Below are 25355 nucleotides of genomic sequence, written 5' to 3'. Positions count from 1 at the left end.
AATACAATACATGTCCTACATAAAGTCCTTTTATATGAGTACAAAATCAGCACTCATGCTAACCTTTGTAATATGTTAATAAAATAAGTTACTAACAATTGGCATCAGAAAGCATTATTGTTGAGGGCCTTAAGAGTGGAGAGATAATACACCAGCACTTGTGAAGAAAAGTCCAAGGTTGCCATTAGTGTGTTCTCTACAAACCATGTTTCTTCTTTTTGTTTAGATGAACTTTCTATCATTCATCAACACATGTACCCAAAGATGGAATAAGACTCCTATTCAACAAAGCACTTCTGAGAGCCTGTGTCGTAGACTTCTTAAACAACGAAGTTTAGGAAAAACAACATATAAAATGGCATAGCGTTCTGTCCATAAATTTAGAAAATCACAATAATACTCTTGCATAGACAACTTATCTCGGTTGTAATTAGTTATTTTGGTTGTAAATGTGCTTTAAATAATCTAAATTTGTTGAGCAGCTTCATCCTTAAATGGCGGCGTTATCCAATTCAAGTGATCCATAATTCTTTTCCTTTAACATAAATCTTGAATTAAAATTTCCGAACAAAATAATTCTTGTCGGAGAATACCAAAATTATCTTTCTCTAGAACTAGATTGAAACAAAATAACAAATATAGGAATCAAATCGAGATTTTTCACATAAATAATTGACATGTGACATAATCATATTTTGACACGTGGCATATTTTTTTTTAATTTTAAAATTAAAAAAAATTAAAAAAAATTAAAAAAATCACAAGCTAACACGTGACAAAACTCTAATTTTATATGTGTCAGCTGTTTTTTTTTTCAAGAAAATAAAAAGTAACAAAAAAAGTAAAAAACTAAAAAAACCACGAGCTGACACATGCAGCACACAGTTAACGTCGTCAATGATGCCCTAATAGAAAGGACAAAATTGGAACAAATTTTCAAAAAATAGGACCCAATTGAGATAATTTAGAAGTTGATGATCTAATTGAGATTTTGTAACGAAAACGAGAACCTACCGTGTGATTAAACCAACTTTTAACCTTGAACCAATTCTGAATAATGAAGAGTAAGCCCAAGTTGACATATTTTAATAAAAATAAATAATTTTATCTTGTAAATTTTTAATATTTAAAACTATGGCAATGATTATAAGACAAAATTAAACGGCAAAACAAGACTAAGTTGATTTTAAAAGATGTAATTTTATGAAATAATTAATCGTTTTAAAATATTTAAAAATAAACGTTTTTTGAATGTTAGCAATGGCAAGAAAACTATTTATACAAAAAAGTTTTTTCAGATCGATTGAATTCAACTATAATTATTTATCAACTCTCTATTTCTGTCATAAGCATCCATCCTACTAAATAATGCAAACTTTATTGACAGATAATTTTTTTAAAATAATATAAAATGAGGTAACAAAAAATTAAAAGTCATGTCACTAGAAGAAAAATCCATTTCTAGACCACTTTAACATATTGATTTGTTTGAATCTTCTACGACATTGCAATAATTAAGAACAATTATAGTTTACTCAAGACAAATTATAGTTTCTGAGATTTTATTGTAAACAATTTTCCTACTCAAAACACATAAGCCCACAAGATTTTTTAAAACAAAAAATAAAAAATTCACTGTGCAATGACATTAATAAACGCATAGTGTCAACTGGGTGTACAAAAAAACCAATGCTACCCTAAGAAAAAGGCTAAAACCTGAGATTGAAAACGCAAAGTGATGAAAGATTTACAAAATCCAAATGGATCAACAATGTCAAAAATAAAATGAGAGCAAACAAAAAGCGAAAAAAGAAAGGAAGAAAAGTTACAGAGAAGTTGCATGGCCACACTTTTGTGGTGGTGTTAGGATCATCATATCTAATGTCCTCCATGCCCCTTCTTTCCGATTTGACTATATGGATTCCCATTGCTTTGATGAATGAGTTAATAAGCAAACCTTGGTATGTAATCTCCACATGCTTCCACTCCTTTTCTGAAGCCATTTTCATCAGATCTTCAGAGAACGGTAACACATGTAGATCAAAGAGCTGCATATGATCCAATTCCGCCATTACCTCATGCATATAATAACCAGCTTTATATCCTTGAACTTTGCCATTGATTAACACCACGGGTCTAACCAAGTGATAAATGATATCATTCCGTACAGATGCAATAAAGAAACAAAGGACTTTGGGAGGGAATTGATTACGAAACCAGAAAGAAATTGAAGGTCCCCAGCTTTCTTTATCCAACCACTCGGGAATACTTCCTCCTGGAAGCACAAAATCAGTCTTTCCAGCCTCGTGAAGTTGCTGCAAGCCACAGTTCATTGAAAATTCATTAAATGAACTATAGATTATCAAATCAAATTCATTAAAAACAAGACAAAAACCTGATTTAAGAACATGCTTGAACTTAAGAAAAAATATCATCATTCAGGTCACAATGCTTAACCTCAAACGAACGTAGAGTTGAAGATACCCTTGAGCCCACTTCTTCACCATCTTTTGAATTTATCCATTTCCACTCCTTGCATCCATTAGCGAAAAAACCAGTCAACGAAGACGTCAAGACACTGCTATTTAACTGAAGAAAATCACATTCCGCGTATAACTCATGGAGTCCGGTAAGATGTTGAAATGAAACTGGCAACTCTTCTATGCCAACTTTAAACAAAAAAGGTTCCCTTATGTTTCCCATCTTTCCTAATATTTCTGGAAAATTCTCAAGACTGTAACAATGTGAAAGTTGAAGTACTTTAAGAGAGGGCAAGTTGAGAGGTGGAAATCTCCTAAGCTTCGTGCAGTGTTGAGCTTTCAATATTTTAAGTTTATTCAAAAAACCAATTGAGTCGTCAACTGCAATTACTCTCTCACACCGTTCAAAGGAAAGTTTCTCCAGATTTGGGAGATCAGATACGTCAGGTATCCGTGTTAAAATTTTGCAATTGTCAAAGTTCAATTCGGTTAAATTCTTGAACTTCTGCAAAGAAAATAATGGGAAGAAAGAATAAGAACAATATGAATAATTTAAAAATGTATTTATCAATTTACAAGACAGAATTTATTCTCTAAACTTGCCTTTGATGAACCATTGAACCCAAATGACGTAAAAGAACTGTTAGGCAACTTGCATGTCACAAGTTTGTTTGGATGAGAATTTGAAGGTAAACAATTTGAAGGGTATCCATGCCATTCCAGTATTCTCAAACTTTCTGGAAAATAATTGGGACCTTTGGAAAATTTCCCATTTCTAATGATAAGTATTTTAAGGTTTTTCATCCTCCTGAAGGCGTTGGCATTCCATTCTAGCGTTTCTTCTTTCTCAGATATAGACAAATCCAGGCATAGGATTTCAGTTTCGCTAGTTCCCTGTTAATGAAAAGAGCCACACAAATCAACTAGTTTTGTCAGTAGAAATTGTAAATAATCTAGAAAAAGAAAAACTACGAAAGAGATATATGATTAAAAAGAAAAATATATCAATTTGAGAAACAAAACCAATCATCTATGAGTCTCACTTACTGTGTTGTCCATTAAAACTTGAATTATATCTTTAGGTAACCATAATCTCCTGCCCTTTCCTGGCTTTTTCGATGATTCTCTCTGGTCAATTTGTTTACCCATGTCCCCAATTAAATCATGCATTACAATTATACCAGGGTAATTAATCTTAATGAGAGATTTTTGAACCAACACCCCAATATGATATTTCATGCAGTCATCGTAGAGAGCACGAAGCATAACCTCAACCTTTGTCAGTTCATATCCTTCGAAGCAACAAGCAATGTCAAGAAAAACACACTTCTCTTCTTCCTCTAAAGCATCGAAGCTTACTTTAAGAATCTCTTGGATTTTATTGTTAGGAATTCTTTTATATTGATTGATAGCAGATTTCCACTGTTCCACACTTTTTGCAAACAGATTGGAACCAATTACTTCCAAAGCCAATGGAAGGCCAGAAGCATAAGTTACTACATCATTCAACACCTCCATGTAACTTGGATCAACCTGTTCTGTTTTGAAAGCTTTCCATGTAAGCAATTGAAGAGCGTCCTTTGCATCCAATGTGTCGACCTCATATGTTCCTTTGACCTGATGAGATGCAAGCAGTTGTGTATCTCTAGTTGTGATGATGACTCTGCTGCCGGGACCAAACCAATCAGGGCTTCCCGTCAGAGCCTGTAACTGCTCGCACCTGTCAACGTCATCAAGAATCAACAGAACCTTCTTTCGTTGCAACCTTTGTTGTTGTTGGATATTTAGAGGAGGAAGATTATAGAACCAGATGACAGAATAATAAAAGAGAGAGAGCTTACTTTATTTTTGTTCTCCTCACACACACTTTTTCTTAAAATGCTGAACAATACAATGTTTATATATAAAAAAAACTTGGCTAACTATCTCCACTAACCACGTCTAACAATCCTACATTAGTGGTGCTAAGAATAACTTAAAAACTGAATCTTAAATTGCTCCTAACTAATAGCCGAAAAACCTGCAACAGACTTTTGACAAAGTCTTCCAACAAGGTCACTAATTTTCTCTGACTTTTATTCTGCTTCTTACGTGTGCACATATGAGCTTGAATTATATTGCAACACCTCCCCTTAATTCAAACTCATACATACCAATTTTCTCCATAAAGAACTGATGTTTGGTTTGAGCTAAAGCCTTGGTGAACAGATCTGCATTTTGGATATTTGTGCTGCAGAATCTTAGAGCGATTGTTTCATCTGACACAAGCTTCCTTATGAAATGATGCTGAACTTCAATATGCTTGGTTCTTGCGTGAAATGCTGGGTTTCTTGTCATAGCAATCGCAGACCTGTTATCACACCATATCTCAGTTGCTCCTTCCTGCTCACAACATAAATCTTTCAACAACTTTCTAAGCCAAACAGCTTGTCTTGCTGCTGCACCAGCAGCTACATATTCTGCTTCAGATGATGATAGAGCCACGGTGTCCTGCTTCTTTGAGCTCCAAGTAATAGCTCCTGAGCCTAAACTGAAAACTGACCCTGAGGTACTTTTCCTGTCATCCAAACTGCCTGCCCAGTCACTGTCTGTGTAGCTAACTAACTTGAACTCATTTACATGTTCATATAGGATTCCAAAACGAGTTGATCCTGCAACATACTTTAGAATCCTTTTTGCTGCACCTAGTTGTTGCTTTGTTAGAGAGTGCATGTATCTGGATACCACACTTACACTATAAGCAATGTCAGGACGTGTGTGAGTGAGATAATTCAGACCTCCTACTAAACTTCTGAACAGCTTTTCATCAGCTTTTCCTGTGCCATCCTCCTTCTGCAGTTTCTCATTTGGATTCATAGGAGTGTTGACAGTTTCACATTTTTCCATTGAAAATTTTTTCAGTAAATCCTCTGCATACTTCCTCTGGCACAGAAATATTCCATTTTCTCCTTGCCTTACTTCTAGACCCAAGAAATACTGAAGCAGTCCCAAGTCTGTCATCTCAAATCGCTTCATCATTGATGCTTTGAACTCATTTAGCAGCTTCTGAGAGGAGCTAAAGTAGATGATGTCGTCCACATAAAGACAGACAATAATGAATCCATTCATGCCTTCCTTTTTCACATAGAGAGTTGGCTCATTCTGACTTCTCTCAAACTGATTTTGAAGAAAGAATGAGTCAATCTTGGTGTACCAGGCTCTTGGAGCCTGTTTCAGTCCATAAAGTGCCTTTTGCAGCTTGTAAACCTTGCCTTCTTCACCATCTTTGACAAAGCCGAGTGGTTGCTCAACAAAAACTTCTTCTTGTAAGTCTCCATTGAGAAATGCAGATTTTACGTCAAGCTGAAACACCTTCAATTTCCATTGGGCAGCCAAAGCTAATACTACTCTTACAGTTTCAAATCTTGCCACTGGTGAGAATGTCTCCTCAAAATCGATTCCTTCTTGCTGTGCATACCCTTTTGCCACCAATCTTGCTTTGTGCTTTAGAATACTACCATCTGTATTGAACTTAGTTCTGAATACCCACTTAAGTCCAATAACATTCTTTCCTTCAGGAAGATCAACCAATTTCCAAGTCTCATTCTTTTGAATGGACCTGATTTCCTCGTTCATTGCATCCTGCCATTCAACTTCATCTTTAGCTTCATCAAAACTGGTTGGATCTGCAGCCATCAGTGCAAAGTTGCAGTTTGCATACAAGTCAACAAGAGTCCTGTATTTTCTCGGTGCTGAATCATCTGATGAACGTGATGATGAAGGACTTGAAGAAGATGATGAGCTGTGAATTGAAGATGATACTGGTGTAGGAGGACTTGAAGATTGCTGGTCATTTGATGGCACAGTTACGTCTTCCTCTGAGCAATCAGTCCCTACTATTTTCTGCTGAATACTGTCACAACTATCTCTTTGCTTCCAATTCCAGCCTGCATTCTCATTAAATACAACGTTCCTACTGACCACAATCTTGCCAGTAAGAGGGTTATACAGTCTATATGCCTTGGATTGAGTAGCATACCCAATGAATACACATTTCATAGATTTATCATCTAGTTTAGATCTTAAATCAACTAAAGCATAAGCTGTACAACCGAAAACTCTTAAATGACTTACTCATGGTTTTTTTCCTCTCCATGCTTCAAATGGTGTCATATTCATGACTACCTTTGTAGGAGAGACATTTAGGATGTACACTGCAGTAGCTACAGCTTCACACCAAAAGTTGTTTGGTACACCTCTAGCTTTGAGCATGCTTCTTGCCATCTCTACAACAGTTCTGTTCTTTCTCTCAGCTACTCCGTTTTGCTCTGGAGTATATGGTGCAGTCAATTCTCTTCTTATTCCATGCTCCTCACAAAATGTGATGAATTCATTTGACAAGAATTCGCCACCACGATCTGTTCTTAAGGCTTTCACACATAGACCAGATTGTTTCTCAACCATAGCCTTAAAAATCTTAAAGTTTTCAAAGGCTTCAGACTTAGCCTTTAGAAAGTAGACCCAACTCATTCTACTGTAGTCATCAGTTATGAGCAAGAAATACCTACTTCCACCAAGAGAAACTGTCTGCATTGGTCCACAGAGATCAGCATGCAGCAGCTCCAAACTTTCACTTGCTCTCCAAGCTCTGCCATTAGGAAATGGTCCTTTTGACTGTTTTCCATATAAGCATCCTTCACACAATTCAAGCTCACCAATTTCAGGCAGCCCTTGCACCATGTCTTTGGAACTTAGAAGCTTCAGTCCCTGCACATTCAAATGGCCATACCTCAAATGCCACAGCTTGGCATCATCATCTCCTCTAACTGTCAGTGCTTTGCTCATATTGCCAGATAAATCAAGAGGGAACATTCTGTTTCTCCCCATAACAATCTTTACTACAACTTCTTTGGATTTCTTATCACAAATCAAACAAAAATCATTCTCAAACAATACTGAATATCCAGAATTGATTAATTGACCCACACTCAGCAAATTGTGAGCCAAATTTGGCACATACTGCACATCATATAATAGCTTGGTGTTTCCTTGCTCCGTTTTGATTGCAATCGTGCCTCTTCCTTCCACTTCAAGTTGCTTTCCATCTCCAAGCCTCACCTTGCTCTTCAAAGATTCATTCAGTTCTCTGAACATAGACTTGGCACTTGACATATGGTTGGAACATCCACTGTCAACATACCACACGCCACCTCCTGCATCATTTCCAGCTGCACTTTGTGCTAAAAACAACTTTTGCTCATTCTCCACAAAATTGGATTTTTGATCACCCTTTTGTTCATCCTCCTCCTTCTTCCAGCAGCTAGCTTCTTTGTGGCCTGGCTTCTTGCAATAGTAACATTTGAGTGGACCCTTATATGATTGCTCTTTTCCTTCCTTATTTTGTCCTCTTCCACGGCCCCTTCCTCTAGAGCCAGCTCTTCCTCTACCTCTTCCACTGAATTGCCCTGTCTTTTCCCTGTTTGAGGAATCTCCTTTCACATGGAATGCCTTCTCTTCCTTCTTCTCACCATTTCTATTGAGCCTCTCCTCATGAGCTTGCAAGGATCCCATGAGTTCATCAAAGGTGTAATCTGCCATGTCCTTTGACTCTTCAATGGCTGCTACAACATGGTCATATTTGCTTGTGAGACTTCTTAGAACTTTTCCAACCACATGCTCATTGGTCATTGTTTCTCCATATGACCGCATTTGTTGTACCACAGTGGATACACGTGACAGGTATTCTTGGACAGATTCTTTGTCCGTCATTAGAGCTGTTTCAAACTCTCTCCTTAGTGATTGCAACCTCACTGTAATCACCTTCTTGTCACCTAGATACTCTTGCTTTAGAGTATCCCATGCCATCTTGGATGTGGTTGCTGAAGCAATTCTGGGAAAGATTCCATCATCCAAGGCCTGTTGTATCAAAAATAATGCCTTGGAATCTTTCTTTCTCTTTTCTTTCAATTGCTGATCAGGTTCTGGAGATTGAGCATCATCAAATCCTTCTTCAACAAAACTCCACAGTTCTTAAGACTTGAATAATGTTTTCATTTTCAAGCTCCAAAACTGATAATTTATGCCTTTAAAGATAGGCAATTGTGAAGTGGCTCCAGATCCATTGTTCTGCATTATGAACACCCTTTTCACTCTCTCCAACCGTGTTTATCCTTGTGTTTGAGTGCTCTCTCTTCTCACTCAACAATTCCCTGGATATGAACCCGGATAGCTCTTGATACCAAAATGTTGGATATTTAGAGGAGGAAGATTATAGAACCAGATGACAGAATAATAAAAGAGAGAGAGCTTACTTTATTTTTGTTCTCCTCACACACACTTTTTCTTAAAATGCTGAACAATACAATGTTTATATATAAAAAAAACTTGGCTAACTATCTCCACTAACCACGTCTAACAATCCTACATTAGTGGTGCTAAGAATAACTTAAAAACTGAATCTTAAATTGCTCCTAACTAATAGCCGAAAAACCTGCAACAGACTTTTGACAAAGTCTTCCAACAAGGTCACTAATTTTCTCTGACTTTTATTCTGCTTCTTACGTGTGCACATATGAGCTTGAATTATATTGCAACAGTTGTATCATTGAAATCCCTTGATGCTCACTTGTTAAGTTGATGTCCTTCGCTCCAAGTAGGTTCGAAAGAATAATGCTTTGGAGGTGTTCCAGCCCATGCTTTTTTGATTTCTCTCTCACGTTTTGAACAAAACAAGAACTATCAAAATAGTCAGCAATCAAATTATAAAGTGCTAAAGCGAGGGTTGTTTTTCCTACGCCACCCATTCCATGGATCCCTATCATGTGGAATCCATCACCACATTCAACGTTTAGAAGCTTTTTTAGTTCCAGCACTTGTGGCCCTAGTCCAACAGGGTAATCCGCAACATGTAAACGAGCAGGATTAATCTTGTGGCAGACCCGGTCCACAACACTCTCAATAAACTTGTATTCGTATCCATCACTATTTCAAACAAAAAGGGTTAGTGAAGTTAAATTTTTTATGAAATCAGAAAATTGTAATTTGTTTTAAAACCAGAAAAATAAAAAACAGAGAAGAAGGTTTTTGTGAAGTTGCAAAATGTTTCTTTCTAATTAATACGCACGGTACATATGTAAATCTGAAAAAAATAAATATCTCTACTTCTTACCATTCAACTAACTTTTTCCACTAAAAGGTTTGTCATTAAATTGAATCTGACAGGATAGAACAGAAAATAATTTGTACGGTAAAGGTTAACAAGAATTTTAACGTTAAATCATTAGAGAAGTAAAACTTAATCCAAGAAAGTTATGGTAAGGTGGTGTACGCGTCTTTGAAATGATAGCCAGACAAATCAGCTACTTGACGCAGAGCCATCTTCCATTTCTGCAACTTTTCCTTATCTTTGAACCTTCTCTGATGTTTAGTTAATTCTTCTCCATAACTACCTCTCTGGTGTCTGACATCAGAAGGTTGAACCTTATAGAAGACCGGTAAAACCAAGTGTCCTTGGGTGTGGCAGTGAAGGATGGTTGCGAGTTCATCCAAGCAGAAGGAGGAAGAAGCATAGTTTTGAGAGAGCACAACTATGGCAATCCTAGACTCTTCAATTGCCTTTCGAAGTGATGGTGTGATTTCCTCCCCTCTCTGAAGATCCTCATCATCGATGAAAGTATGAATTCCCCTGTTACAAAGAGCTTTGTAGAGATTGCCAGTGAAACCATGACGCGTGTCTTCCCCTCTAAAGCTGAGGAACACATCATATCGGAATCTTGGAGTCGCCATTGGAACAAAGTTTAGAGTGATAATAATAAGCGTGTTGGGACTGTAAATGCAATCAAACTTCGAATAAATATGAAATTACAAGAGTAAAGTGTAATGTAAAGGGATGTACCAAACCATAATCAACGTGTGATCTTGCGAACATTAAACGCGTGAAACTTTTGAAAAATAATGTTTTTCCTCTCTTTCTAGTTTACTTCACTTTTGGGTCAATGCTTAGAATTGTGGTTCATTTTATAAACATTATACACTTAAAACCACATAATTAACTGTGTTGGTTGTTTCACTTAATTTTCATTTCTTAATTGGATATTTGTAGTGATGTTTTTCACAACTATATTTCCTGTAATATTAAATTTATTTCTACATTAGTGGTATGCTCAACTTAATTGTTAATTTTTTTTTCATTTACTTTTTTTTTCAATCACTGTCTCTTCTCTCCTTACTCTCACTCCCGTGTATTCTAAGGATGACTATACGTTTATTATTTCATGATTTATGAATAATTTTCAATCAATTTAAAAGTTATAATTATGATTTTTTTTTTCTTAATCCAAAATTACGAGGACATCTCATACTTTACCCAATTTGCTCTTAAAATGTTCCTTTTCTTTGTACCTGGTTCTCACGCGGATGAACATTCGAGTTTCCTACGAAGCATCGTATGTTTATTTTTTCCATGTCATAGTGTAACGTCTTCGCCTTCTGCCTCCATTGCCAATTTTGTGCAATAAACTATAGCAGCTGGAACTATGTTGTATATTAAACTGAAGAAGAAACCTTGCTTCTACCCTTATTTAATTAAGATTTTTAAATGAAAACAGTGAAAGCCACCTTAATAAAAATAAGAGAAATCAAATATAAATTATTAATCCGTATTAATTTCCAAATCATAGGATGTTTTGTTGCAATAAGCGGTGAAAGAAAGAAAAAATAGTGATAATTTTTAGCACGTTGGAACTGTAAGTGGAATCAAACTTTGAACAAATATGAAATTATGAGAGTGAAGTGCGTGGGACCTATCATCACCCATTTGTGTAAGCAATTGTGTTCACTTTTGGAAAATAGGTCTTCACTTTTTTTGTCAATTCTTAAAATTGTGGTACATCATTATGATAAAAGAAATAATTAAAAAAGACCAAAAGAGTTATGTATATACCTTTTTATGGTACATACACCCTTTTAGTCGATATATCATACCAAAAAGTGATTAATATATCTTTGGGTTTATTTCACGTATTGATTGACAAGACCGACTAATACACTTTTGAACTGATTGACAAAATCGATCTTGGACCGATCTTTACTGGCAAGACTGATCAGTTGCAAGATAATAATATCACTTCTTTATTAATAGAAAATATAAATTTATTAAATACTTAATATAAATAATAAAAATTTATTAGAATTCTCAAATTTAGCATGATTTAAAAATCAAGCCAATAAGATGAGAGCTAATAAAAAAAAGAAAAGGTAAAAAAAAACAGTTGTATGGCCACACACTATTGTGGTGGTGTGAGGATTATCATATGGAATGTCCTTCTTTCCGTTTTAACTACACGGATTTCCATTGCTTTGATGAATTAGGTATGAAACAAATCTTGGAATGTAATCTCCACATGCTTCCACTCTTATTCTATAGTCTATCCAATTTTATAGTCATATGAACCTGTAGTACAGCAACATAATAAGACAAAGAACTTTGGGAGGGAATTTATCACGAAACCAGAGAGAAATTGAAATAAAGGCAAAACCAGATTTAACAATATGCTTGAACCCAGTAAGATTAGGAAATGAAACTGGGAATTCTTCTATGGGAAGTTCTACAAAGAAAGTTCCCTTATGTTTCCCATCTTTCCTTATATCTCACACATTACTCAATTTACGCGGATGAAACTTCTCTCAATAAATAAATAATCCCTATTCATTTCCAAATCATACGTTGGTTTGTTGGAATAAGCTGTGAAAGAAAGAAAAAATAGTGTAAGATAAAATAAATGCCTTTCATATCTTGATGACTGCATCTAGACCATAATGATAAGTCATGCAAATTGCAGATTTGAAAGAGAGGGAAAAAAAACTGTCAAATGTTCAGTATAGTAGAAAGTGAGAAATATGGAATATCCCAAAAAAAAAAAAAAAAACTATTGTTCATTTTCATTTCACATAATACAATAGTCTTGTAATAGCCTTAACGCAAGGGATTGTGAAGTTATATTCTTGAAAACTCCGTCCTTGCAGGCTCTTGACTTTGGACCACTAAATCAGGAAGGTGTGAATTATTTTTTAAACCAAACATGGCTCCAATGCAACATAGTTACATAATAAATAAGTGCATTTTCATTGAAGGTTGGTCAAGGAGTGTTAATAACACATGGCTCCAATGTTACATAGTTATGTAATAAATAAGTGCATATTCATTGAAGGTTGGTCCAAGAGTGTTACTAACTAAACTAAACATGGCTCCAATGTTACATAGTTATGTAATAAATAAGTGCATATCCGTTGAAGTTTGGTCCAGGAATTTTAATAAATAGAGTAAACATAGCTCCAATGTTACATGGTTATGTAATAAATAAATGCATATTTGTTGAAGTTTGGTCCAAGAGTGCAACTAAAACTTTGTCGTTAATGGCTATAATATCACTTTCCCAAGCATTCAGCTACGATGTGTTCCTGAATTTCAGAGGCTCAGACACGCGCCAAGGTTTTACTGGCTATCTCCACAAAGCTCTTCATGACATGGGAATCCACGTTTTCATTGATGATGAGGGCATTCAGAGTGGAAAGGTAATAACACCAGAACTTAAAGTCTGTTTAGATGAACTTGCAGTCATTCTTGAAACCAACCCTCTACTTTGTGAAAAAAAACTTTATTCATCTCTTCTTGTTGTCTCATACAATACACGATACAATTTATATACTTGACCGTTAGTACTCAAAACAGCTATAAAACAGCTATAAACGGCTAGTGCATTAACTACTCACAACGGCTAATTTCTTACAACAGCTAGTTACCCATAATGGCTAGTTTATTAAAAACCCAACAGGAATGGACTCTTGGTGTTGCTTGTCTTTTACAAGGTGCCTCCTTGTCATGTCAGACACCAACAACGAAGTTATGGAGAAGCAATGGCCAGACTAGAGAAAAGGCTTCTTGAGGAACATAACATGGAGAATTTGAAGATGGCACCGAAAGAAGTAGCTAGCCATTCATGATGAAAGAGTTAGAGTTCATTACTTGATTGAGGACATGTGTAAAGAAAACTGACCATCAGCAATCACCGAGAGAGCCAGGGAAGCGCAGGAGATTATGGTTACAGGAATATATAATTCAGGTTCTGAAAGACCACTAGGTGAGTGACTGACTTGTGAATGGTTTTGTTTCATCTATTTTCTGTCTATTGAATTTTTTCATCACAGTAGTCTTTTTTCTTACAATCTTTAAAATTTTCTCAATAATTAATGTCTTACATATATTTGTATTGTGGTTGATTCGTGCATTTTGCTATAATAGGGAACTAGTGAAATCAAAATTATCTTTCTGGATTTCCCCATATCCGACATCCAAGTAGTAGAATGGGATGGAGACGCTTTCATAGAGATGAAAAGCCTTAAAATACTTATTGTTAGTGATATTCTAAAAGTGATGTTTGCATGTATTGTTAGTGGTATTCAAAGATTTCACTTCTTATACAATATAGTTTGTACTCATTTTGCAGTGTAGTTCAAAAATATTTTCAGAGCATAGAAACTAGAGAAGAGACACCTCTATTTATAGGAGCTACCCCAATTTCATGTTCACGAAGCCCACCTGCATAGCGTACCACATTTAAGTCCTTAAGAATAGTGTCCACTTACATAACTATAAATCATTTTGTCAAGCCCTAACCATGATGCTAATTCACTCCTGAGTTTGATCACACATAGTTTGTGTTTACTTGTATGGCTATTTAAGATGAATGTCTTTGTATTACATGACAGCTGATTTGTTTTAGACTTTAGATGTGGAATTCCAATTTCTCTGACAACATGTCCATTAAACTAAAAAATGATTTCATAATAATTCCATTCACCATAGAATTAAACTAATCATAATAACAAAGGATGAAAACAATGACACAACATTCTTTTCCTGGTTCACTAGTTTACATTCTGCAACTTCTCCTTATCTTTAAACATTATCTGATGCTTATTCAATGCTTCTCCATAACAACCTCTGTGATGTCTAACATCAGAAGTTGACCTTATAAAAGAGCGGTATAACCAACAATCCTTTGGTCTGGCAGTGTAGGATTGTTGCAAGCTCATTCAAGCAGAAGGAGGAAGAAGCATAGTTTGTAGAGAGCACAACGATGGCAATCCTAGACTCTTCAATTGCTTTCATAAGTGCTGCTGTGATTTCATCTCCACGCTGAAGTTCCTCATCATCGATGAAAGCGTGAATTCCCCTGTCACGCAGAGCTTTGTAGAGATTGCCAGTGAAACCATAACGCGTGTCTTCCCCTCTGAAGCTTAGGAACACATCATATCCGAATCTTTGAGTCGCCATTGGAACAAAGTTTAGAGGGATAATGCTGAGCGTGTTCATACTGAGTGGAATCAAACTATGAAATAAATATGAAACATGCGTGGGACCTGTCGCACCTTATATCTCCTCCAAACACTTTTATGGCCTCTTTGCAACAACATTGTAGACACAGGATGCCTTTTCAAAACATAATAAATAAATAGAGTACGAACATGATTTTGCTGCAATTTTAGTTGTTGTGCTTTAAGATATTAAAGAGTAATAAACTCAATTTTTTAAAAAGCGAAATTGTTTTAATTTCAAAGTTTTAGATATTAATGTTTTTCTATGCATAATTTTTGTTTTTAATGTACCAATTTCTATTTTTATTATTTGAATATAAAATTTTAAAGTGAAGTAGATTTATGGCCAGTGGTGAGAAAAAAAAAAAAACACCCTTGCTGGCCAAAAATGCTAGAGTGTCATTTTCAAGTGGTTTTATAGTTGAAATCCTTGATGAGTGGGAAAAATTTGGATCAAGACTTAGTCAAATCTCATCAATACTCCATCACATTGGTTAGTTATTTATGTTTGTTCGTTCAAATGTGTAGTAAGTTATTACATATATAATAAGATATTATTTCTTAATTTTATACTTAATTAACAAGTTCTACTAATAAGAGAAGAAAAGGTCTTCTTGTGACTTGAGATATGAGGAGCGTTTGCCTATTAAACTTAATGTGGGAATATTTGCTAGGAATACACACCTAACATCCCTAATTCTTACTAAATGGAAAGGATCGAAAGAACATTGGGAACACATGTGAAAAACAATTTTGGTATTTCATTTCACTAACTTTTACCTTTGATTATATATATTACTTAAATTTTAATATCTTTGTGGGTCATAAAACAGAGTCGTGAAGTAAAAATGTCCAGTTATACTACTGCAACGCGTTAAATAATAGCAGGAACACCATAGGAGCTTGAGTCCTTGTTCATGCTAACGTATAATCATTTTTCAATCTTTGACAAACTAAAATAATATTTAATAAAAGCCTCTTGTCATAACATGTAAATTTTGGGTGGAACTTTGTCTACTTTTTTGTATGAAATATTTTTTATGCTTTATAGAAATTAAAAACACAATACATATCCTATATGAAGTACAATTTTAGGAGAACAAAATTACTCACACTTAGCACGAGATTAACTTTTGTAATGTCATTTCTCCTTACTATCAAGGAATGTTCCCAAAGAAAAGTTAAGAGGTTCACAATTTGGTTGATTAGAAAAATTAATAATTTAAATAACTAGATTGAAAAGAAAAACGCTTAAAACCAGAAAGATTGAAAGCACGAAGTCATGAAGGATTTTGGAAATATATGTTTTACAATGTAAACCCAAAGAGAGTTGTGATGAGAGTTGTAAATAAAATGAGAGCTGACATAAAGCGAAAGAAGAAAAGAAGAAAAGCTAAAAAGGAATATCATATCTAATATCCTCCATGCTCGTCCTTTCCGTTTTGACTACATGGATTCCCATTGCTTTGATGAGTGAGGTATCATACATACCTTCGTACGTAACCTCCACATGCTTCCACTCTTCTTCTAAAGGCATTTCCGTCAGATCATCACGAAAAGGTGTCACTCGTAGATCAAAGAGGTACACATGATCCAATTCCACAATCCCCTCTTCTCTCTTCAAATAATAACTATAATCATAAGAGCCTCGATATTCGCCGTTGATTAACACCATGGGTCTAACTGTTTCCGCAAATTGAGGCCGCTGTAAAGCTAAAATAACAAGACTAACAACTTTGGCGGGAAATTTATTACGAAACCAGAAAGAAATTGAAGGTCCCCGACTTTGTTTATCGAACCAGCTTGGGATACTTCCTCCTTGAAAGATAAAATCAGTCTTTCCAGCCTCATGAAGTTGCTGCTAGTCACAATTCATCAACAATTCAGTAAATCAAGAGTATATTATCAAATCAAATTCATTAAAAACAAGACAAAAACCTTATTTAACAGAATGCTTGAACTCGAGGAAGTCAATGATCTACACTCTACTGCCCTGAACTTTCTCAAGTTTGGTGGAATCCCTCTGATTTCCTTTAGATACTTGCAAAAACTCACACCAAGATCATTCAGGTGGTGGAATTCTTTCATGCATTCAGGAAGGAATGAGACATTACTTCTAACCAGCCACAACTGTTTTACTTGAGCCAACTGAGGGAAAACTGCTGAAAAAAAATCATCATCCAGGTTGTAAGAACCCCAAAATGATTGTACATTTGAAGATACTGTTGAGCCCACATCTTCTTCACCCTCTTTTGATTTTACCCATTTCCACTCCTTGAAAGTAACAACGCAGAGGCTAGTCAGTTCGGGCGTCAAGACATTGCCACTTAACTGAATAAAATCACAGTTCAATTCTAACTCTTGCAGTCCAGTAAGATTTTGAAATGAATCTGGTAATTCTTTGATGGGAAGTCTACGCAAACTAAGTTTCCTTATGTTTCCCATCTTTCCCAATATTTCTGGAAAATTCTCAAGACTTAAACAATGCGAAAGTTCTAGTGTTTCAAGAGAAGTCAAGTTGAGAGGCGGAAATCTCCTTAGCTTCTCGCATCTTTCAGCTATTAGTATTTTGAGTTTAGTCAGAAAACCAACTGAGTTGTGAACTGAAACTAAACTCCCACACCATTGAAATGAAAGCTTCTCCAAGTTTGGCAGATCAGATACGTCAGGTATCTGTTCTAAAAGATTGCAGTCGTCAAAATTCAATTCGGTTAGATTCTCGAACTTCTGCAAAGAAAATAATGGGAAAAAGAAATAAGAACATAATGAATAAATTGGAACTGTATTTACAAATTTGGCTTTTTTACACAAACGAGATATTTCCTTTTTTAATTACGAAAATAGGAAACTTTGAAAAAAATTACTGATACGGGAAGTGATACCAAACTCATACCACTTCACCAATAAAAAATTGTATCACCAGAATACGATCTCAGGAAATTAGAAAATATTCATACTAAAGTCGTACTTCACAACAGTGACTTCAGAATAATACAACAAAGAAGTCGCATGAGGCAATAGAAATTTCAAAACAATTAAAAAAATAATGAAGTTGTAGGAAGCAATAGAGACTTTAGTTCGTATTTCCATAAACTTACAAGATGAGGAATATATTCCATAACTTGCCTTTGATGAGTCAGGGAATTTAAATGACGTAAAACGACCAAATGCTAACTTGCATATCAGAAGTTTGTTCGGGTCAAAATTTGATGGAAAACAATTTGAAGGGTATCCATCCCATTTCAGTACTCTCAAACTTTCTGGAAAACAATTGGGACCTCCAGAAATTCCGAAATTTCTAATAATAAGTACTTTTAGGTTTTTCATATTTCCAAATGCATTCCAATCCAGTGTTTCTTTTCCCATGTATATCGAGATATCAAGACTTAGGATCTCAATAATGCTAGTTCCCTGTTAATGCAAAGAAGCACACATATCAACTAGTTTTATGTAACAAATCCAGAGAAATTGCAAATCATCTAGACAAAAATAACTAGGATAGAGATAAATGATTAAAAAGAAAAATATATCAATTTGAGAAACAAAACTAGTCATCCATGAGTTTCACTTACTGTGTTCCCCTTTAAAACTTGAATTAAATCTTTAGGTAACAATATTCTCCTGCGCTTCCCTGACCCTTCAGGTGATTCTTGTCGGTCAATTTGTCTACCCATTTCCTCAATCAGGTCGTGTATTTCAACTTTACTCCACCAATCATTCTTTACCTTTATGAGAGATTTGTCAACCAACACACTGATATGATGTTTCATGCAGTCATCATAAATAGCTCCAAGAATATCTTCTACCTCTCTTAATATATATCCTTTGAAGCAACAAGCTATGTCAAGAAAAACACTCTTCTCTTCACTCTCTAGATCCTCAAAGCTTACTTTAAGTATCTCTAGGATTTGATTGCTAGGAATTCTTTTATATTGATTGATAGCAGATTTCCACTCTTCCACACTTTTTGCTAACAGGTTGGAACCAATTACTTCCAAAGCCAATGGAAGGCCAGAAGCATATGTTACTACATCATCCAAGACCTCCACGTAACTTGGATCAACTTGTTCCTTTTTGAAAGCTTTCCATTTAAGCAATTGAAGAGAATCATTCCTATTCAATTTTTCCACCTCATAAGTTCTTTCAATCTCATGAGATTTTAGCAGTTGTTGGTCCCGAGTGGTAATGATAATTCTGCTGCCGGGGCCAAACCAATCAGATCTTCCTGCAAGTGCCTGTAACTGCTTCCACTTGTCAACGTCATCAAGAATCAAGAGAACCTTCTTTCGCTGCAACCTTTGTTGTATCATTGAAATTCCTTCATGTTCACTAGCTAAGTTGATGTCCTTCTCTCCAAGTATTTTCGAAAGAAGGATGGTCTGGAGGTGTTTTAAACCATGTTTCTTTGATTCTTCTCTTACATTTTGAAGAAAGCATGAACTGTCAAAATCATCAGCAATCAAATTATACACTGCTACAGAAAGTGTTGTTTTTCCTAACCCGCCCATTCCATGGATCCCTATCATGTGAACATCATCAGATCCAACATCCAAAAGTTCCTTGACTTCCAGCACCTGTGACAGTAGGCCAACTGGGTAATCCGCAACATGTAAAGGAGCACGATTAATTTCCCTGGAAACCCGTTCAATAATTCTCCCAATAAACTCGTACTGGTACTCATCTCTGTTCCAAACATTAAAGATTTATTAATTTTCAAATGGTTAAGTGTCATAAAGTAAAACATGATCCAATAGAATTTAAAAAATAAAAAGATTGGTAAGGTGGTGTACCCTTCTTTGAAATGATCGCCAGACAAGTTAGCTACTTGACGCAGAGCTGCCTCCCATTTCTGCACCTTCTGTGTATCTTCGAACCTTCTCTGACGCTTAGTCAATGCTTCTCCATAACTGCCTTTCTGGTGTCTCACATATGAAGGGTCCACCTTATAAAATACGGGTATAACAAGTAGCCCTTTATTCTTGCAGTCAAGGATGGCTGCAAGTTCATCCAAGCAGAAGGAGGAAGAAGCATAGTTGTGAGAGAGCACAACGATGGCAATCCTAGACTCTTCAATTGCCTTCACAAGTGCTGCTGTGATTTTCTCTCCACTCTGAAGCTCCTCATTATCGATGAAAGTGTGAATTCCCCTGTCACACAGAGATTTGTACAGATTACCTGTGAAATCGTAACGCGTGTCTTCCCCTCTAAAGCTGAGGAACACATCGTACGTGAATCTACGGGAACTTGGAGTTGCCATTAGATCAAAGTCTGGAGTGATAATTGTTAGCTTGTTGGAACTGTAAGTGGAATCAAACTTTGAATAAATATGACATGAGAAGAGTAAAGTGTAAAGTAGAGTAATAAAGTGCCAAACAATAATTAGCGTGGGTCCGGTTGTACGTTAAAGTGCGTGAAACGTTTGGAAAATATCTTTGTTTGGATCTTTCTGATTTGCCTCACATATGTTGGTCAATGCAAACAATAGCCACACATAATGATCCACGTGTTAACGTTCATTTATAAAGATTATAAATTATAAAATGACATAATTAATTAACTTGGGTCGGTTCACTTGATTTTCGCCTTTGATAATTGAATTCCCAATCCAAACAGTTGAGTTTAAATTGATTTGTTTGATCCAAGTCATATTCATTCCTAATGATCTCAAACTATTGGAATTGGAAAACAAAATTACAATGCAAAACTAAATAGAGTTCAGGGATCCGTGCATGTTCAAAAACAAAAGTCCATCTCAGTTTTGGAATTGGAAAGGAAAATTACAATGCAAAACTAAATAGAGAGGTGATACATAGGTTGGATTGTTTGTGATGCTTGCAGATAAAATATAAAATTAAAAGTAAGAGAACAACAGAAAAGAACCAGTAAAAAATATGAATGTCAACATTAAAGCTGTGTATTTTATGATAAATGGTTTTGTGATTGCGTAAGGATCATCATATCGAATGTCCTCCATGCTGCTGTTTTCCTCTTTCACAACATGGATTCCGATTATCTTAATAAGGGAGCTCTGTATCAAGCCTTCATATGTGATCTCCACATGATTCCATTCCTTTTCTAAAGACACTTCCTCCATCAGATCATCATCAGGGGAGAAATGTGATTGTCGTAGATCAAAGAGATGTGTATAATCCAACTCCATCTTCTTCACTTCTCTATTCAGATAATGTAGCAAATATTGTTTTTTAACTTTTCCATTGATCAACATCATGTGTCTAACCAATCCTATTATGTTATCACCCAGTACAGGTGCAATAAGAAGACAAAGAACTTTGGCAGGGAATTTCTTACGAAACCAGAAAGAAATTGAAGTTCCCTTCCTTTGTTTATGGAACCACTCTGGAATAGTTCCTCCTGGGAAGATAAAGTCAGTTCCTCCAGCCTCGTGAAGATGCTGTTAATCGCAATTTATCAAGAATTCATTAAATGAACAACATCTTATCAAATCAAATCAAATCAAATTCATTAAAAACACTACAAAACCTGATTTAACAGCATGCTTGAACCCGTGGAAGTCAAGGATATACAGTTTATTGCCCTGAAATATTTCAAATTTGGTGGAACCCCTCTAATTTCCTGAAGATGCTTGCAATCATTCACATCGAGAGAAGATAGGCTGTGAAATTCTTTGATGCATTCCGGAAGGAATGTGACATTACTTTCCCTTAGCCGTAAATCACTCACTTGAGCTAACTGCTTGAAACATGCTGAAAAAAAATCATCATTCAAGTTGCAAGATAAAACCCAAAACTTATGCATCTTTGGAGATACCATTGAACCCACTTTTTCTTCACCCTCTTCTGATTTTACCCATTGCCATCCTTTACCTTTATATACTCTAAAATCAGGCAGTTCGGGCGTCAAGGCAATGCTGCCTAACTGAACAAAATCACACTGTATCGCTAACTCTTGGAGTCCAATAAGATTATGAAATGAAACTGGCAATTCTTTTATGGGAAGTTCAAACAAACTAAGTTCCCTTATGTTTCCCATCTTTCCTAATATTTCTGGAAAATTTTCCAGACTTGAACAGTATGAAAGTTCAAGTTCTTCAAGAGAGGTCAAGTTGAGAGGTGGAAATCTACTGAGCTTGGTGCAACCTTCAGCTTTCAATATTTTGAGTTTATTTAGAAAACCAATTGAGTCGTGAACTGCTAGTAAACTCGTACACTTTTCAAATGAAAGTACTTCCAAATTTAATAGATCAGACAAGTTTGGTATCTGTGTTAAATAATTGCACTTGTCAAAATTCAAGACGGTTAGATTGAAGTTCTGCAAAGAAAATAATGGAGAAAAAAAATAAGAACCGATTGAATACATTTGAATTGTATTTATCACTTCACAAGATAAAGAATTTATTCTCTAAACTTGCCTTTGATGAACCATGGAACCTAAATGACGTAAAAGGATTGTGAGGTAACTTGCATATCACAAGTTTGGTCGTATCAAAATTTGATGGTAAACAATTTGAAGGGTATCCATGCCATTCCAGTACTCTCAAACTCTCTGGAAAATAATTGGGACCTTCGGAAAATTTACCATTTCTTATGATAAGTATTTTAAGGTTTTTCATCTTTCTGAAGGCATTTCCATTCCAGTATATCGTTTCTTCTCTCTCAGATATGGAGATATCTAGACATATGATCTCAATTTTCCAAGTTCCCTGTTAATGCAAAGAGGCACAAATTAAAAAGTTCATTTTATGTAACTATGATATGAACATATGATAAAAGAAAAAGACATCACTTACCGTGTTGTATTTTAAAACTTGAATTATATCTTTTGGTAACCATAGTCTCTTGCATTTTCCTGGCTCTTTAGGTGATTCTTGCTGCTCAATTCTTCTACTCATGTCCTGAATCAAGTCGTGCATTTCAACCGTTCTACGCTGACTAATCTTTATGAGAGATTTTTCAACCAACACACCAATATGATATTTCATGCTGTCATCATAAAGAGCACGAAACATATGCTCAATCTCTGCCAATTTACATCCTTTCAAGCAACAAGCTATGTCAAGAAAAACATTCTTCTCTTCTCTACCCAAAGTATCAAAGCTTACTTTAAGTATCTTTAGGATTTCATCACTAGGAATTCTTTTGTAATGCTCAATAGCAGACTCCCATTCTTCTACACTTTTTCCAACCAAGTTGGAACCTATTACTTCCAAGGCCAATGGAAGGCCTGAAGCATAAGTTACTGCACGATGCAAGACCTCTTCATAACTTGGATCAGCCATTCCCGTTTTAAAAGTTTTCCATGTTAGTAACTGAAGAGCATCATAATTCTTCAATTTTTTCACCTCATAAGTTCTTTTAACGTCATAAGATGTCAGAAGATGTTGGTCCCGAGTGGTAATGATGACTCTGCTGCCGGGACCAAACCAATTTGATCTGCCAACAAATGCATTTAATTGCTCAAGCTTGTCAACATCATCTAGAATCAAGAGAACCTTCTTTCGCCTCAGCCTCTGCTGTATCATTGATGCTCCTTCTTGCCAACTTGTTAAGATGATATTCTTCTCTCTAAACATTTTTGAAAGAAGAATGCTTTGGAGGTGCTTTAGCCCATTTTTGTCTGATTCTTCTCTAACATCTTGAAGAAAATATGATTCTTTAAAATTTTCAGCAATCAAATTATGAACTGCTAGAGCAAGTGTTGTTTTTCCTATCCCACCCATTCCATGGATCCCTATCACAACACCATCATGAGATCCTAAATCCAAAAGCTTCTTTACCTCTTGGACTTTTGACTCCAGTCCAACTACATAATCATCAACAGGTAAATGAACACTGTTAATCTCCCTAGAGACCCGCTCAACAATCCTCCCAATAAACTCGTGTTCATATTCATTTCTGTTCAAACAAAAAGTTAAATTATATGTATATCAATTGACAAAGTTAACAAGTATTTCTTTTCTTTTCAGAATTTCAAGTTAAATCGTTAGACAAGTAAAACTAACCATATAAATAAATTACAAAGTAGTATGAATAGTAAGAGAAGTACCCATGTTTGAAATGATAGCCTGAGAGATCAGCCACTTGACGGAGAGCCATCTTCCATTTCTGCAACTTTTCAGGTTTGAATCTTTTCTGATGCTTAGCCAATGCTTCCCCATAAGTACTTTTCTGTTGTCTTACATCTGAAGGGTCCACCATATAAAAGACTGGTATAACCAAAAGCCCTTTCATCCTGCATTCAAGGATGGTTGTAAGTTCATCTAAGCAAAATGATGATGAAGCATAGTCTTTAGAGAGCACAGTGATGCCAATCCTGGACTCTTCAATTGCATTCAAAAGTGCAGGTGTTATTTCCTCTCCGCTCTGAAGCTCCTCATCATCAATGAAAGTGTGGATTCCCTTGTCATCAAGGGCTTTGTAGAGATTGCCAGTGAAACCGTGACGTGTGTCTTCCCCTCTGAAACTGAGAAACACCTCATAGATGAAGGAAGAGGAACATGATCGCAAAGCCATGAAGAAAGGCTACTATGAGTATGGATGGAGAATGGGATCCAAAATCAATAACGGAAAATCACTTTGTTTCAATTGAAACTTTGATTAACATAAAATAATCAATTCAACTAAGCTTGATCCTGCAATCAATAACAAAATTGTTTTCAAATGTATTAATCTTCTGGATCCACCGTCCTTCTGGTATAAATTATATACTAATGCATGTTTTCTTATACCTTTTGAAGTAGTATATAGTTCAACAACAATATAAATTTCATTGAATTAGCCAAAATCGTTGACCTTATCCTTTATGCATAAATTATACAAGTCTATAGATAGAGAAACATTGGACCATAAATTGAATCTTTCAGGCTACTCTAAAGTCCCAGCATCCCTGTAATTCAGAGTTATGTTGCCCAGTTACGGACACGAGTACGGATACAACACGGATACAGACACGGAGATACGGCTAAATTGAAAAAACATAGGACACGTCGTGTATATACATGTTAAGTTTGAAATGGTCAACTAACACATTGTCAACCAACACAAAAATGAATTCAATCTATCTATCTAATATCCAATATGCGAAAAGTAGTGATAGAATAAGATTTGTTCCTTATTTTAATCATCAAAACCATGTCAAAGATAAAAAAATATCTTTCAGATTAGACATAGTGTGTCCTACAAGTATTCTACGAGTGTCGATGTCCGATACGTGTCGGACACGAGACACGGCATTTATGAGGCGTGTCGGAGCATCTATACAAGTTACTAAACCGTGAAGTTGATCTATTTTTCTACTGACTTGAACATCAAAACCTCACTTGAGACAAGTTGATAAATTCTTCCTCTGCAACACCGCTTGCAGCACAACTGCTTCTTTTTCTGCAGTACCGCTTGCAGCACAGCTGCTGCTCTTTCTTTTTTTCTGGTTTTCATTGCTAAGTCTTACTTTTCACCGCTTAAGGATGGTTCTGTTTGCATTTTTAGTTTTTTTCTGGTAGATATTAGTTTCTGCTTTACCTTGTATAAATCCCTTCTCTGTAAT

At 35.6% G+C, this 25355-nt stretch overlaps 2 protein-coding genes and 1 pseudogene across 4 annotated transcripts; all 3 read right to left on the bottom strand.

Moving 5' to 3' along the window:
* Window positions 1-1624: 1624 nt before the first annotated feature.
* On the bottom strand, window positions 1625-10436 carry LOC114182237 (disease resistance protein Roq1-like). Its single transcript, XM_085672504.1, has 6 exons — window positions 9787-10436; window positions 9060-9440; window positions 3528-4254; window positions 3084-3374; window positions 2458-2985; window positions 1625-2315 (listed from the first exon to the last, which is right to left on the bottom strand). Exons 1-6 carry the CDS (start codon window positions 10242-10244, stop codon window positions 1710-1712), a joined length of 2991 nt encoding a protein of 996 aa, XP_085528630.1. The 5' UTR covers window positions 10245-10436; the 3' UTR covers window positions 1625-1709.
* Window positions 10437-16100: 5664 nt separating this feature from the next.
* On the bottom strand, window positions 16101-20157 carry LOC114182221 (disease resistance protein Roq1-like). Of its 2 annotated transcripts, XM_028069039.2 has the most exons (5): window positions 19625-20156; window positions 18407-19517; window positions 17961-18245; window positions 16773-17561; window positions 16101-16692 (listed from the first exon to the last, which is right to left on the bottom strand). In XM_028069039.2, the coding sequence occupies exons 1-5, from the start codon at window positions 20089-20091 to the stop codon at window positions 16228-16230; spliced, it is 3117 nt and encodes a 1038-aa protein (XP_027924840.1). In that variant the 5' UTR covers window positions 20092-20156; the 3' UTR covers window positions 16101-16227. The 2 variants fall into 2 exon arrangements, with proteins under 2 accessions (XP_027924840.1, XP_085528626.1); XM_085672500.1 differs by lacking the exon at window positions 17961-18245 and having other exon boundaries at window positions 19625-20157.
* Window positions 20158-20531: 374 nt separating this feature from the next.
* On the bottom strand, window positions 20532-24548 carry LOC114182235 (TMV resistance protein N-like; annotated as a pseudogene). Its single transcript, XR_014994544.1, has 4 exons — window positions 23859-24548; window positions 22603-23707; window positions 21336-22515; window positions 20532-21246 (listed from the first exon to the last, which is right to left on the bottom strand). The product of XR_014994544.1 is annotated as a TMV resistance protein N-like (transcript).
* Window positions 24549-25355: the final 807 nt, after the last annotated feature.

The sequence above is a fragment of the Vigna unguiculata genome, chromosome 4 (genome assembly GCF_037176805.1).
Source record: "Vigna unguiculata cultivar grain cowpea cultivar isolate G323 ecotype 2 chromosome 4, ASM3717680v1, whole genome shotgun sequence".
In the NCBI taxonomy this organism is placed as follows: Eukaryota; Viridiplantae; Streptophyta; class Magnoliopsida; order Fabales; family Fabaceae; genus Vigna; species Vigna unguiculata.
Note: the sequence above shows the minus strand (reverse complement) of the source record. Positions and strands in the feature narration are given on the sequence as shown.